Source organism: Heterodontus francisci, chromosome 10 (genome assembly GCF_036365525.1).
Source record: "Heterodontus francisci isolate sHetFra1 chromosome 10, sHetFra1.hap1, whole genome shotgun sequence".
NCBI classification, from domain to species: Eukaryota; Metazoa; Chordata; class Chondrichthyes; order Heterodontiformes; family Heterodontidae; genus Heterodontus; species Heterodontus francisci.
In genome coordinates, this window is record NC_090380.1 from 95285251 (window position 1) to 95297418 (window position 12168).

At 48.4% G+C, this 12168-nt stretch overlaps 1 protein-coding gene across 2 annotated transcripts in view; it reads left to right on the top strand.

The window, feature by feature from the left end:
* Positions 1–1825: 1825 nt before the first annotated feature.
* LOC137374648 (interferon gamma receptor 2-like) overlaps positions 1826–12168 on the top strand; it is a 73105-nt gene continuing 62762 nt past the window's right edge. Inside the window, exon 1 of one of the 2 annotated variants that reach the window (XM_068041099.1) lies at positions 1826–2007. In XM_068041099.1, the coding sequence (XP_067897200.1) occupies positions 1956–2007 (52 nt within the window). In that variant the 5' untranslated portion in view covers positions 1826–1955. Of the gene's footprint in view, positions 2008–7019; positions 7167–12168 lie in introns of those variants that run through there. The other variant, XM_068041100.1, reaches the window with a different exon arrangement.

A 12168-nucleotide genomic window follows, 5' to 3' on the forward strand; every position in this document is an offset into this window, starting at 1 on the left:
GTTCATAGATCTCTGAAACTAGGAGGATAGGAAGATAAGATGTTTAAAAAGGCATATGGGATACTCTCCTTTATTAGGTGAGGCATACAGTAGGAAGGTTATATTAGATCTGTTAAAAGCACTAGTTAGAGTACAGCTAGAGTACTGTGTACAGTTCTGGTCACCACATTACAGGAACGATGTGATCGCACTAGAGAAGATTTATGTGGATGTTGTCAGAATTGAAGAATTTTAGTTATGAGGAAAGAGTGGATAGGCTGGGGTTGTTTTCTTTGGAACAGAGGAAGCTGAGGGGAGATTTAATTGAGGTGTATAACTATGAAGGGCCTAGATAGAATGCTAGTAAGAACCTATTTCCATTAGCAGAGAGGTCAATACCAGGGGAATAGGTTTAAAGTTATTAGTAGAAGGATTAGAGGGAAGTTGAGAATTGTCTTCATCCAGAGGGTGATGGGGGTCTTGAACTCACTGCCTAAGTAGATGGTAGAGCCAGAAACCCTCATTGCATTTAAAAAGTACATGGGATATGCTCTTGAAGTCTGGAGTGTAATAGAACATTATCCACTTGCCTGGATGAGTGCAGTTCCAACAACACTCAAGCTTGACACTATCCAGGACAAAGCAGCCCACTTAATTGTCATCCCATCTACCACCTTAAACATTCATTCCCTCCAACACCGATGCACAGTGGTAGCAGTGTGTACTATCTACAAGATGCATTGCAGCAACTCACCAAGGCTTCCTGGATAGCATCTTCCAAATCCGTGACCTCTGCCACCTAGAAAGACAAGGGCAGCAGGCATAGGGAACACAACCACCTCCAAGTTCCATCCCAAGTCACACACCATTCTTACTTGGAAGTGTATCGCTATCCCTTCATCATTGCTGTTTGAAAATCCGAGAACTCCCTATTTAACAGCACTGGGTGTACCATCAAGTCCACAAGTCGTGGGAGTCAGTTGCCAGTGATTGCCAGAGCTGGCGGACAGCCATAAAGGCGGGGCTAAAGAGTGGCGAGTCGAAGAGACTTAGCAGTTGGCAGGAAAAAAGACAGAAGGGCAAGGAGCGAGCCAACTGTGTAACAGTCCTGACAACCAATTTTATCTGCAGCGCCTGTGGAAGAGTCTGTCACTCTAGAATTGGCCTTTATAGCCACTCCAGGCGCTGCTTCACAAACCACTGACCACCTCCAGGCGGGTGCTTACCCATTGCCTCCCGAGACAAGGAGGCCAAAGAAGAAAGAAGGATGTACCATCGCAAAGGCAGCTCACCACCACCTTCTCAAGTGCAATAAATCTTACCTTGTCAGCTAACACTCACACCGTGAATAAATAACTACTTCATGCAGTAGCGAGTTCCGCATTCTCACCACTCTCTCAGTGCACAATTTTCTTCTGAATTCTCTATTTGGTTTCTTGGTGACTACCCTATATTGATAGTCTAGAGATTTGCTCTTCCCCACAAGTGAAAACTCTCTGTGTCTACTCTGTTAAAATCCTTCAGAATTTTAAAATAACTCTACTAGGTCACACCTCAGTCTTCTCAAGAGAAAGGAGCTCCAGCCTGTTCATTCTCTCCTGATAGGTATAACCACACATTTCTAGTTTCATCCTTGTAAATCCTGTTTGCACTCCCTCCAGTGTTTCTACATCCTTTTTATTATAAATCTATTTACAGTTCCAGGTTGAAAAGCGGTGTTTCTCTTTGGTTGGCATATCAACTAACTGAAGCTTTTTTGTTTGCGACAGAAACTCAGGGGATCTCTCAAGTGGGTGTTGTTTTTGTTGAAGCTTTGTTTGGCTGCGGTCCCAGTTGCGCTTCGCGTCACTTTAGGGGAAGCTGCGAGAGGCGAGTGAAGCCTGGCTCGGCCGAGTGACACTCCCCAGCAGCTGGCTGGCTGGCTAAAGGACAGCTACCCAGGAGGAAGTGGAGCAGACCCACCGATAGCTGACAACATGTTCGCTCTCCAATGCAGAATCTCCTTCTTCGGCTTCTTGTGGGCTATCGGTAAGCAGAGTTTGATATTTTGTATTTCGCTCCATTTGAAGCAGGGATCGGACCTTTTCCTGCTTTAATCCGCCTTTTGGGGTGGGCTGCCTGGTTCCAATGAGACCGGGTGCAGCCCAGTCCAGAGCGAGGGGCGGACAGAGCGGCTCGGCTCGGAGTGACTGTGACCCCGGCTCTCCGCCGGAGCCGGGGAGCGCTCGAGTTGCGCCGCTGATCTGCCGTCACAGAGCCGGAGCTGCTTGTTCACTGTGTGGGAGAGAGGCCGCTCGGCCGGCCGGTGCAGTTTCTCTGCTGTCATTCTCAGGCTCGAGATTTCGCAAATCCTGCAGCAGGACTTCAGATCGATCTGAGGCAATGAGAGCAGGGCCCGGCTTTCGTTTCAAATCCTTCCCTTCCCTCTCCCAGTCTCCTCTTCACTGAAAATTAGATCAACTCAGGCAAGATTCACAGTCCCCGTCTTACCCCCAACTCCCTCCTTTCCTCTCCCCCCCCCCCCAACTCCCTCCTTTCCTCTCCCCCCCCCCAACTCCCTCCTTTCCTCTCCCCCCCCCCCTCAACTCCCTCCTTTCCTCTCCCCCCCTCAACTCCCTCCTTTCCTCTCTCCCCCCCCCAACTCCCTCCTTTCCTCTCCCCCCCCCCAACTCCCTCCTTTCCTCTCCCCCCCCCCAACTCCCTCCTTTCCTCTCCCCCCCCCCCAACTCCCTCCTTTCCTCTCCCCCCCCCAACTCCCTCCTTTCCTCTCCCCCCCCCAACTCCCTCCTTTCCTCTCCCCACCCCCCCCCAACTCCCTCCTTTCCTCTCCCCACCCCCCCCCAACTCCCTCCTTTCCTCTCCCCACCCCCCCCAACTCCCTCCTTTCCTCTCCCCCCCCCAACTCCCTCCTTTCCTCTCCCCCCCCCAACTCCCTCCTTTCCTCTCCCCCCCCAACTCCCTCCTTTCCTCTCCCCCCCCAACTCCCTCCTTTCCTCTCCCCCCCCCCATTCTCCTTTCCTCCCCCCCCCCCATTCTCCTTTCCTCCCTCCCCCCCCCCCCCATTCTCCTTTCCTCCCCCCCCCCCATTCTCCTTTCCTCCCCCCCCATTCTCCTTTCCTCCCCCCCCCCCCCATTCTCCTTTCCTCCCCCCCCCCCCATTCTCCTTTCCTCCCCCCCCCCCCCATTCTCCTTTCCTCCCCCCTCCCCCCATTCTCCTTTCCTCCCCCCCCCCCCCCATTCTCCTTTCCTCCCCCCCCCCCCATTCTCCTTTCCTCCCCCCCCCATTCTCCTTTCCTCCCCCCCCCATTCTCCTTTCCTCCCCCCCCCATTCTCCTTTCCTCCCCCCCCCATTCTCCTTTCCTCCCCCCCCCATTCTCCTTTCCTCCCCCCCCCATTCTCCTTTCCTCCCCCCCCCATTCTCCTTTCCTCCCCCCCCCATTCTCCTTTCCTCCCCCCCCCATTCTCCTTTCCTCCCCCCCCCATTCTCCTTTCCTCCCCCCCCCATTCTCCTTTCCTCCCCCCCCCATTCTCCTTTCCTCCCCCCCCCATTCTCCTTTCCTCCCCCCCCCATTCTCCTTTCCTCCCCCCCCCATTCTCCTTTCCTCCCCCCCCCATTCTCCTTTCCTCCCCCCCCCATTCTCCTTTCCTCCCCCCCCCATTCTCCTTTCCTCCCCCCCCCATTCTCCTTTCCTCCCCCCCCCATTCTCCTTTCCTCCCCCCCCCATTCTCCTTTCCTCCCCCCCCCATTCTCCTTTCCTCCCCCCCCCATTCTCCTTTCCTCCCCCCCCCATTCTCCTTTCCTCCCCCCCCCATTCTCCTTTCCTCCCCCCCCCATTCTCCTTTCCTCCCCCCCCCATTCTCCTTTCCTCCCCCCCCCATTCTCCTTTCCTCCCCCCCCCATTCTCCTTTCCTCCCCCCCCCATTCTCCTTTCCTCCCCCCCCATTCTCCTTTCCTCCCCCCCCCATTCTCCTTTCCTCCCCCCCCCATTCTCCTTTCCTCCCCCCCCCATTCTCCTTTCCTCCCCCCCCCACTCTCCTTTCCTCCCCCCCCCACTCTCCTTTCCTCCCCCCCCCACTCTCCTTTCCTCCCCCCCCCACTCTCCTTTCCTCCCCCCCCCACTCTCCTTTCCTCCCCCCCCCACTCTCCTTTCCTCCCCCCCCCCACTCTCCTTTCCTCCCCCCCCCCACTCTCCTTTCCTCCCCCCCCCCACTCTCCTTTCCTCCCCCCCCCCCACTCTCCTTTCCTCCCCCCCCCCCACTCTCCTTTCCTCCCCCCCCCCACTCTCCTTTCCTCCCCCCCCCACTCTCCTTTCCTCCCCCCCCCACTCTCCTTTCCTCCCCCCCCCACTCTCCTTTCCTCCCCCCCCCACTCTCCTTTCCTCCCCCCCCCACTCTCCTTTCCTCCCCCCCCCACTCTCCTTTCCTCCCCCCCCCACTCTCCTTTCCTCCCCCCCCCACTCTCCTTTCCTCCCCCCCCCACTCTCCTTTCCTCCCCCCCCCACTCTCCTTTCCTCCCCCCCCCACTCTCCTTTCCTCCCCCCCCCACTCTCCTTTCCTCCCCCCCCACTCTCCTTTCCTCCCCCCCCCACTCTCCTTTCCTCCCCCCCCCACTCTCCTTTCCTCCCCCCCCCACTCTCCTTTCCTCCCCCCCCCACTCTCCTTTCCTCCCCCCCCCACTCTCCTTTCCTCCCCCCCCCACTCTCCTTTCCTCCCCCCCCCACTCTCCTTTCCTCCCCCCCCCACTCTCCTTTCCTCCCCCCCCCACTCTCCTTTCCTCCCCCCCCCACTCTCCTTTCCTCCCCCCCCCACTCTCCTTTCCTCCCCCCCCCACTCTCCTTTCCTCCCCCCCCCACTCTCCTTTCCTCCCCCCCCCACTCTCCTTTCCTCCCCCCCCCACTCTCCTTTCCTCCCCCCCCCACTCTCCTTTCCTCCCCCCCCCACTCTCCTTTCCTCCCCCCCCCACTCTCCTTTCCTCCCCCCCCCACTCTCCTTTCCTCCCCCCCCCACTCTCCTTTCCTCCCCCCCCCACTCTCCTTTCCTCCCCCCCCCACTCTCCTTTCCTCCCCCCCCCCACTCTCCTTTCCTCCCCCCCCCCACTCTCCTTTCCTCCCCCCCCCACTCTCCTTTCCTCCCCCCCCCACTCTCCTTTCCTCCCCCCCCCACTCTCCTTTCCTCCCCCCCCCACTCTCCTTTCCTCCCCCCCCCACTCTCCTTTCCTCCCCCCCCCACTCTCCTTTCCTCCCCCCCAACTCTCCCTTCCCCCCCCCCAACTCTCCCTTTCCCCCCCCCCAACTCTCCCTCCCCCCCCCCAACTCTCCCTCCCCCCCCCCAACTCTCCCTTTCCCCCCCCCCAACTCTCCCTTTCCCCCCCCCCAACTCTCCCTTTCCCCCCCCCCAACTCTCCCTTTCCCCCCCCCCAACTCTCCCTTTCCCCCCCCCAACTCTCCCTTTCCCCCCCCCAACTCTCCCTTTCCCCCCCCAACTCTCCCTTTCCCCCCCCCCACTCTCCTTTCCTCTCGCCCCCCCCACTCTCCTCTCCTCTCTTCACATCCCCACCCCCATGTGTATGGTCCCTAAATAATTGATTTTGATTCATAAGAATCTTTACACGAGGTCAAGAATGGGTAATTTTATAAACTTTTTAAGAATTGTATAGGTATTTTCATGGAGCTAGATTATGTTTGAAACCAGTACTTTCTCTTTTGCTTCCACTATCTTAAAATGCATCACATGTTCATAAGGTCATAAGACCAAAATAGATGAGGAAGGCCATTTAGTCCATCTTAGCATTTGTGCACAGAAAGAACCAATAGTTGCAACAACAGCACAAAATAAAATGCCATGGTTTTTGCTCTCCTGTCCCCCACCCTATGCTTTATCCTGATGCCTGTTTTACATTTTAGTCCCTCTTCCTGTGACCAGCCTTCAAACATAGTTCCAAACAGATCTTTCTTGTAGTTTGTTAATCACCCCCTTGGTCTCCCAGATCCTTTGGATTCTTGCACTCTTTTCCCATCCCCTACTGTTTAATTATAAACAAAATTGGGTCCCTGGAAGTATGTTGGAAATAGTTTTGAGTATCAGAATTACTTCAGTAAGACAAATGCATATCCCTGTTACCCGACTCTTAGCCACAATGAAGTTACAATTGGATTTAACACCCATGAGCCAAAGAGGGAAAAAAAAGCCAGGAATCCCCTTCCTGAACACAATTGAATGACTCCACTGGAAAGGGTGTGCTGTGGACTTTGGGGGAGGATGGGATTGAGTTTAGCCTTGATCTCCCCAAAATTGATTACCCTGCCAATAATCATTGTTCAAGTATCAGAGGGCTGTAGGACTCAGGGAGATTAGTGTAGCAAGAGTTGGTGGGAGTCAAATTGATCTTGGATGATGGTACAAAACATGCAATAGCGAATCAGCAGTCTGTTTTACATTGTCTGATCTGCTTTTCCATTGGGCTTCGGTGAAAAATAAATGGGTGTAAAATGGGTTGCTGATTTGTTGTCGTTTATTTTGCAACACCACCGAAAACCAATTTCATTCTCTGTCTCCCCACCGTACCTTTAAAAGAGGAGAAATTATATGTTTAAAAAAAACCCTGAATAGCCTATGGCCATCAAAATTTTTCTTTTATTAGTCCTGCCTCATGTATAGGAAGGAATAGAGTCTGGTACCTTTACCTTTTTAAAAAAAAATTGTGTGATACTGGCAAAGCTGCATTTGTCGTCCATCCCTACTAGGCCTGAGAGGGTGGTGGGATGTCTCCTTGAAATGCTGTGGTCCTATTGGTGATAGTACACCCAATGGGGGTGTTAGGCAGTGAATTACAGGATTGTAGCACAGTGATCAGGAATGGCAGTATATGCCCCAGTCAGGATGGTGTGTGACTTGCAGGGGAAGTAGGTAGTTACAGTCTTCCTGTGATCTTGCTGTTCTTATTGGTAGAGGTCAAATAGCTGGGAGGTGCTGTCAAAGTACCTTGGTGAGTTGCATCTTGGAGATTGTGAGTGGTGACTATTCCATCCCACTCTTGATTAGAACCTTGTTGATAATAGAGAAGCATCGAGGGATCTGGAGGTGAACCACTTATACAGCACACGACTTCCGTGCATGTAATGTTTTGATCAGTGGTGACCTTCTGAATGTTCACGGTGGGAGATTTGGTGGTGCAGTTGCAGGTCAAAGTAAGTGGTTGAGTCTTTTCTTGTTCGAGTTGGTCATTGCCCGGCACTTGTGTGGTATGATGTTGTGTGACAGTATAGTTATAAGGAATATTTTTTTGGAAATATTTGCCCTGTACTCTTTTTAAGATGTGGAATTTGACATGAAGCTGAGGATGTATAGTTTGTCATGGAGTTGGACACAGCTTAGTATGTCAATAAAGTATAGTGTTGGTGTATCAGGCATTGTGTTTAGGTTGTCTGCATATTTATTTACTCATTATTTGGTGCAAGGCAAAGTCATCACATGTTATATTGTTACAGGGTAAAATTCTGTTTAAAAACTTGACTTGTGTTTTCTTTTGTGGAACAAGATGTTGGGTTTCTCCTTTGATTAATGTCACTCAGTTAAAGAGGGCATGTTGTTTGCATATCTGGTTTTGGTCATTTATACCTTTGTAGTTTTTGTTGAACTTATTGTTCAGTGGGTTCAAGTCCCACTTCAAAGCTTGAGCTCAAAAATCAAGGCTGACAATCCAGTGCAGAACTTAGGGAGTACTGCACTGTCAGAGGTGCAGTCTTTCAGATGAGACAGTGGCGTAGTGGTAATGTTGTCGGACTAGTAATCCGTAGGCCTGGGCGAATGCGCTGGGGACACGGGCTAAATCCCACCTCGGCAGCTGGTGGAATTTAAATTCAATTAACTAAATCTGGAATTAAAAAGCTAGTCTCAGCAATGATGCCCTGAAACTATCATCGATTGTTGTAAAAGCCTATCTGGTTCACTAACATCCTTTAGGGAAAGAAATCTGCCGTCCTTATCTGGTCTGGTCTACATGTGACGCCAGACCCACAGCAATGTGGTTGATGCTTAACTGCTCTCTGAAATGGTCGAGCAAGCCACTCAGTTCAAGGGAAATTAGGGATGGGAAAACCAGCAATGCCCACGTCCCAAGAAAGAATTTTAAAAAATGAGGCCCATCTGCCTGCTTGGGTGGATGTAAAAGATCTCATGGCATTATTTGAAGTAGAGCAGGGGAGTTACCCCCAGTGTCCTGGCCAATATTTATCCCTCAACCAACATCACAAGAACAGATTATCTGGTCATTATCACATCGCTGTTTGTAGGAGTTTGCTGTGTGTGACTTAGCTGCCATGTTTTCTATGTTAGAACAGTGATTACACTTCATTAGCTGTAAAGCGCTTTGAGACATCCGGTGGTCATGAAAAATGCTATATAAATACCAGTTTTTTTCTTTATTGTGGGTATTCTTGAATAACATTTTTCTACAGTGAGTAATATTATTAATAAACCTAATGTGGTGGACTTAATAAGCCTTTGATGCACATTACCTGATTTTGCATAAGAGTGAGACTTCCTCTTTCACCATGGGTACTATAGATATAAGATTTATAGATATACTATAGATCCAATGTAGTATTATACATCTGTCAAAGATGTCAAGCATGCGGAATGTCTGCAGGCACTGGGGACTGGGTGGTGCAGCGTTTAAAAGATTGACCTTTCAACTTCTGAGACTTTTGTCATCAATCTCGGTTAGATTTAAACATGATCTTATTTTCCTGATGACCTGTATCAGTCCTAGGTGAAATAATCTTAAGCAGTGTGAATTCAACCTCCTGATTGTCATGGACCTACAGTACAAATAGCTGAACTGTAATTGGCAGTAAGTTGGCAAAATCAATCTGAACAGGTGTAAGGTTTGGAAAACAAATAACTATGGTGGCATAAAAGATTCTCATTTGAGTAGATCCCCCCATAACATTGCTCATAATAACTTGGATGATACATTTTTATTAGAACAGGGGCATTATCCAATGTAGTGTGTAATGTATTATTGTGCTGCTAAGGGGGCACTGTGTATATCCTGCTTTGTTCCTTAGGAAGGCAAATTGAATGTTGTTGTTTATTGCAAGGGGAATTGATTATAAAGTAGGGAAGTTTTGCTGCAGTTGTACAGGGCATTGGTGAGACCTCATAAGAGTCATTTACGGCACGGAGTGCTGTGTACAGTTTTGGTCTCTTTACTTAAGAAAGGATATAATTGCATTAGAAGCAGTTCAGAGAAGGTTCCCTCGACTGATTCCTGGGATGATGGGGTTATCTTATGAGGAAATGTTGGACAGGTTGGGCACCCCCTATCCAGTAGAGTTTAGAAGAATGAGAAGCGATCTTATGAAACATATAAGATCCTGAGGGAACTTGACTGGGCAATTGCTGAGAGGACGTTTCCCCTTACGGGAGAGACTAGAACTGGGGGGGGACACAGTTTAAAAATAAGGGGTCTCCCATTTAAGACAGTGATGAGAAGTTTTTTTCTGTCAGAGGATTGTTAGTCTGTGGAATTTTCTTCCCCAGAGAGCATTGGAGACAGGATCATTGAATATTTTTAAGGCTGAGTTAGACTTTTATTGACAAGCGAGTCAAAGGGTTGAGGGGGTAGACAGGAAAGTAAAGTTGAGGCCACTATCAGAACAGCCATGATCTTATTAAATGGCAGCGCAATCTCAAGGGGCTGAATGGCCTACTCCTACTGCTAATTCATATGTTTGTAAAAATCTTAATTTTATTTCCTGCAAGTAGGCATGGCCTGAGATCAAATAGTGATCAATTGCTGGGGAGGTTTCTCTGTAAATTGGCAGAGTTTCTCAAATCTGTGTTTCCAACCAAAGGAAACCGGGGGAAATGACTATTTTGATACATTGGACTGTGGTATCTAATGTGTGCTGATAAGTCAAGTATTAGCAAATCTGCTGGGGATTTGCTTATGGTGAGTTAGAGGATACATTTGTGCGAGAGTGAATGCTGCGATATAGAGATGGAAGGAAGTGTGCATTTCCAGTGAAAACATTTGGAAAGAATTTTGTCTACCCAGCATTTTTTAATTATTTCTGGAAGATAAATAGTGTTTTCTTGACACAATTCAGATAAATAAATCTGCATGTAGTATGGGGAACGTGGCTCGTCACTTACAGTTTAGAGTGTGGATATCAAATGAGGAAAAAAATATAAAACTTAAAAGATTAAAATGGTGTTTTTCTTTATAGGTAACTTGCAACAGTGGCTAATGTACCTGAAATGTTTTCTTTAAATACTGACATATAAATCAGGACCTTTATTCGGAACCTCCTTCCACACTTTAATGATGGTAAAAATCCTTCCAAAACTTGCCACTTGTTATATTTTGGCATTCTTTTAAATTATACTTTCATAGAGAGAATTTGGGAAAAGAGTTACTTTTAAATGGTAGTTTTTGAAAACAAAGTGTATTTGTACAAGTTTCAGAAAGGTCCATGAGACAAAGGTGATTAAAATGCCAAGGAGCTAAACTTTGAAATTCTTTCTCTGAAGACTCTAAACAATAAGCAGTTGACTTGGCTGCCTTCTTAATTTGTTGTATATCGTCACGGGGGAGACGGTGGCATAGTAGTAATGTCACTAGACTAGTAATCTAATACACTGGGCACATGGTTTCAGATCCCCCCACAGCAGTTGATGGAATTTAAATTCAATTAATTAATAAAAAGTCTGGAATTAAAAGCTAGCCTCAGTAATGGTGCCATGAAACTATCATCGATTGTTGTAAAAACTCATCTGGTTCACTAATATCCTTTAGGGAAGGCAATCTGCTGGCCTTACCTGGTCTGGCCTACATGTGACTCCAGACCCACAGCAATGTGGTTGACTCTTAATGCCCTCTGAAATGGCCGAGCAAGCCATTCAGGTGTCAAGGGCAATTAGGGATGGGCAACAAATGCTGGCTTTGCCAGCGATGCCCACATCCCATGAAAGAATATTTTTTAAATAATCTATGTGGCAGGAGTGGGCTGATAAGTTTTCCAAAGGGTAATAAAAATAAAGACCACGACCCATGTAGTTGCAGTAGAAGTAATATATTTGGATTTCCAATAAGCCTTCAGTAAAGTACCGCATTGTAGATGCATGACTAAGGTCAGAACATGTGGAGTTGGGCCAAGTAGCAGAATGGATAGCAAGCTAGCTACAAAACAGAAAACAGAGTTTAGGGGTTAAAGGTAGTTACTCAGATTGGCAAATGATGGGAAGTGGTTTTCTGCAAGAATTGATGCTAAAACCAGTGTTCTGCATTTACATAAATGATCTGGACTCGGGAATCAGAAGTACAATTTCAAAATTTGCAGATGCCACCAAATTGCTGGGCAGGGTGTGGGTGTGTGGTATAGTTAGTACAGAGGAGAACCACAACAAAATACAGGAGGACATTAATAAACTTGCAGAATGGGAGTGTAACTGGCAAATTAATTCCAGTATGGATAAATGTGAGGTAATCATTTTGGTAGGAAGAATAAGGAAAATAAGTTTCTAAATGTGGTAGGGGAAAGTGATATCGGGGTATTATAATTGGCTCTCCCTCGCAGGCAAGGATGATTGTCTTACTTGAGTCCGAAGATGGCTGATGAGCCTGTTTGGGATTCACAGACTTTGTGGCCCATAGGGCATTTGTTGTCATGTGGGATGTCTGGTCATTTATTATTAGTTCAGGTCATGGCTTGTTCTTTCCGCCGTTCTCGCTTTTCCTCTTTATTTTGTCGTCGTTGGGATCCTTCCCACAGACTCTGCCTCCATCTGGTTCGGTCCAGGGCAATGGTCTCCCAGGAGTTGATGTCAATGTTGGATTTCTTCATGTTGGCTTTCGGCACATCCTTGAAGCAATTCTTTTGTTCTCCTCTGGTGCATCTCACTAAAAGTAGGAACGTGGGTTAGTAAGGCCATTAAAAAAGCAAACAGAAGACTGGGGTTCATTTCTAGAGGGATAAAATTGAAAAGCAGAGAGGTTATGTTAAACTTGTGTAGAAACTTGGTTAGACCACATCTGAAGTACTGTGAACAGTTCTGGTCTCTATATTGCAAAAATGATATAGAGGCACTGGAGAAGATGTGATAAAGACTTGCTAGAATGACACCAGAACTGAGAGGTTATACTTATCAGAAAAAATTGAACAATCTGAGCTCTTTCCTCTAGGA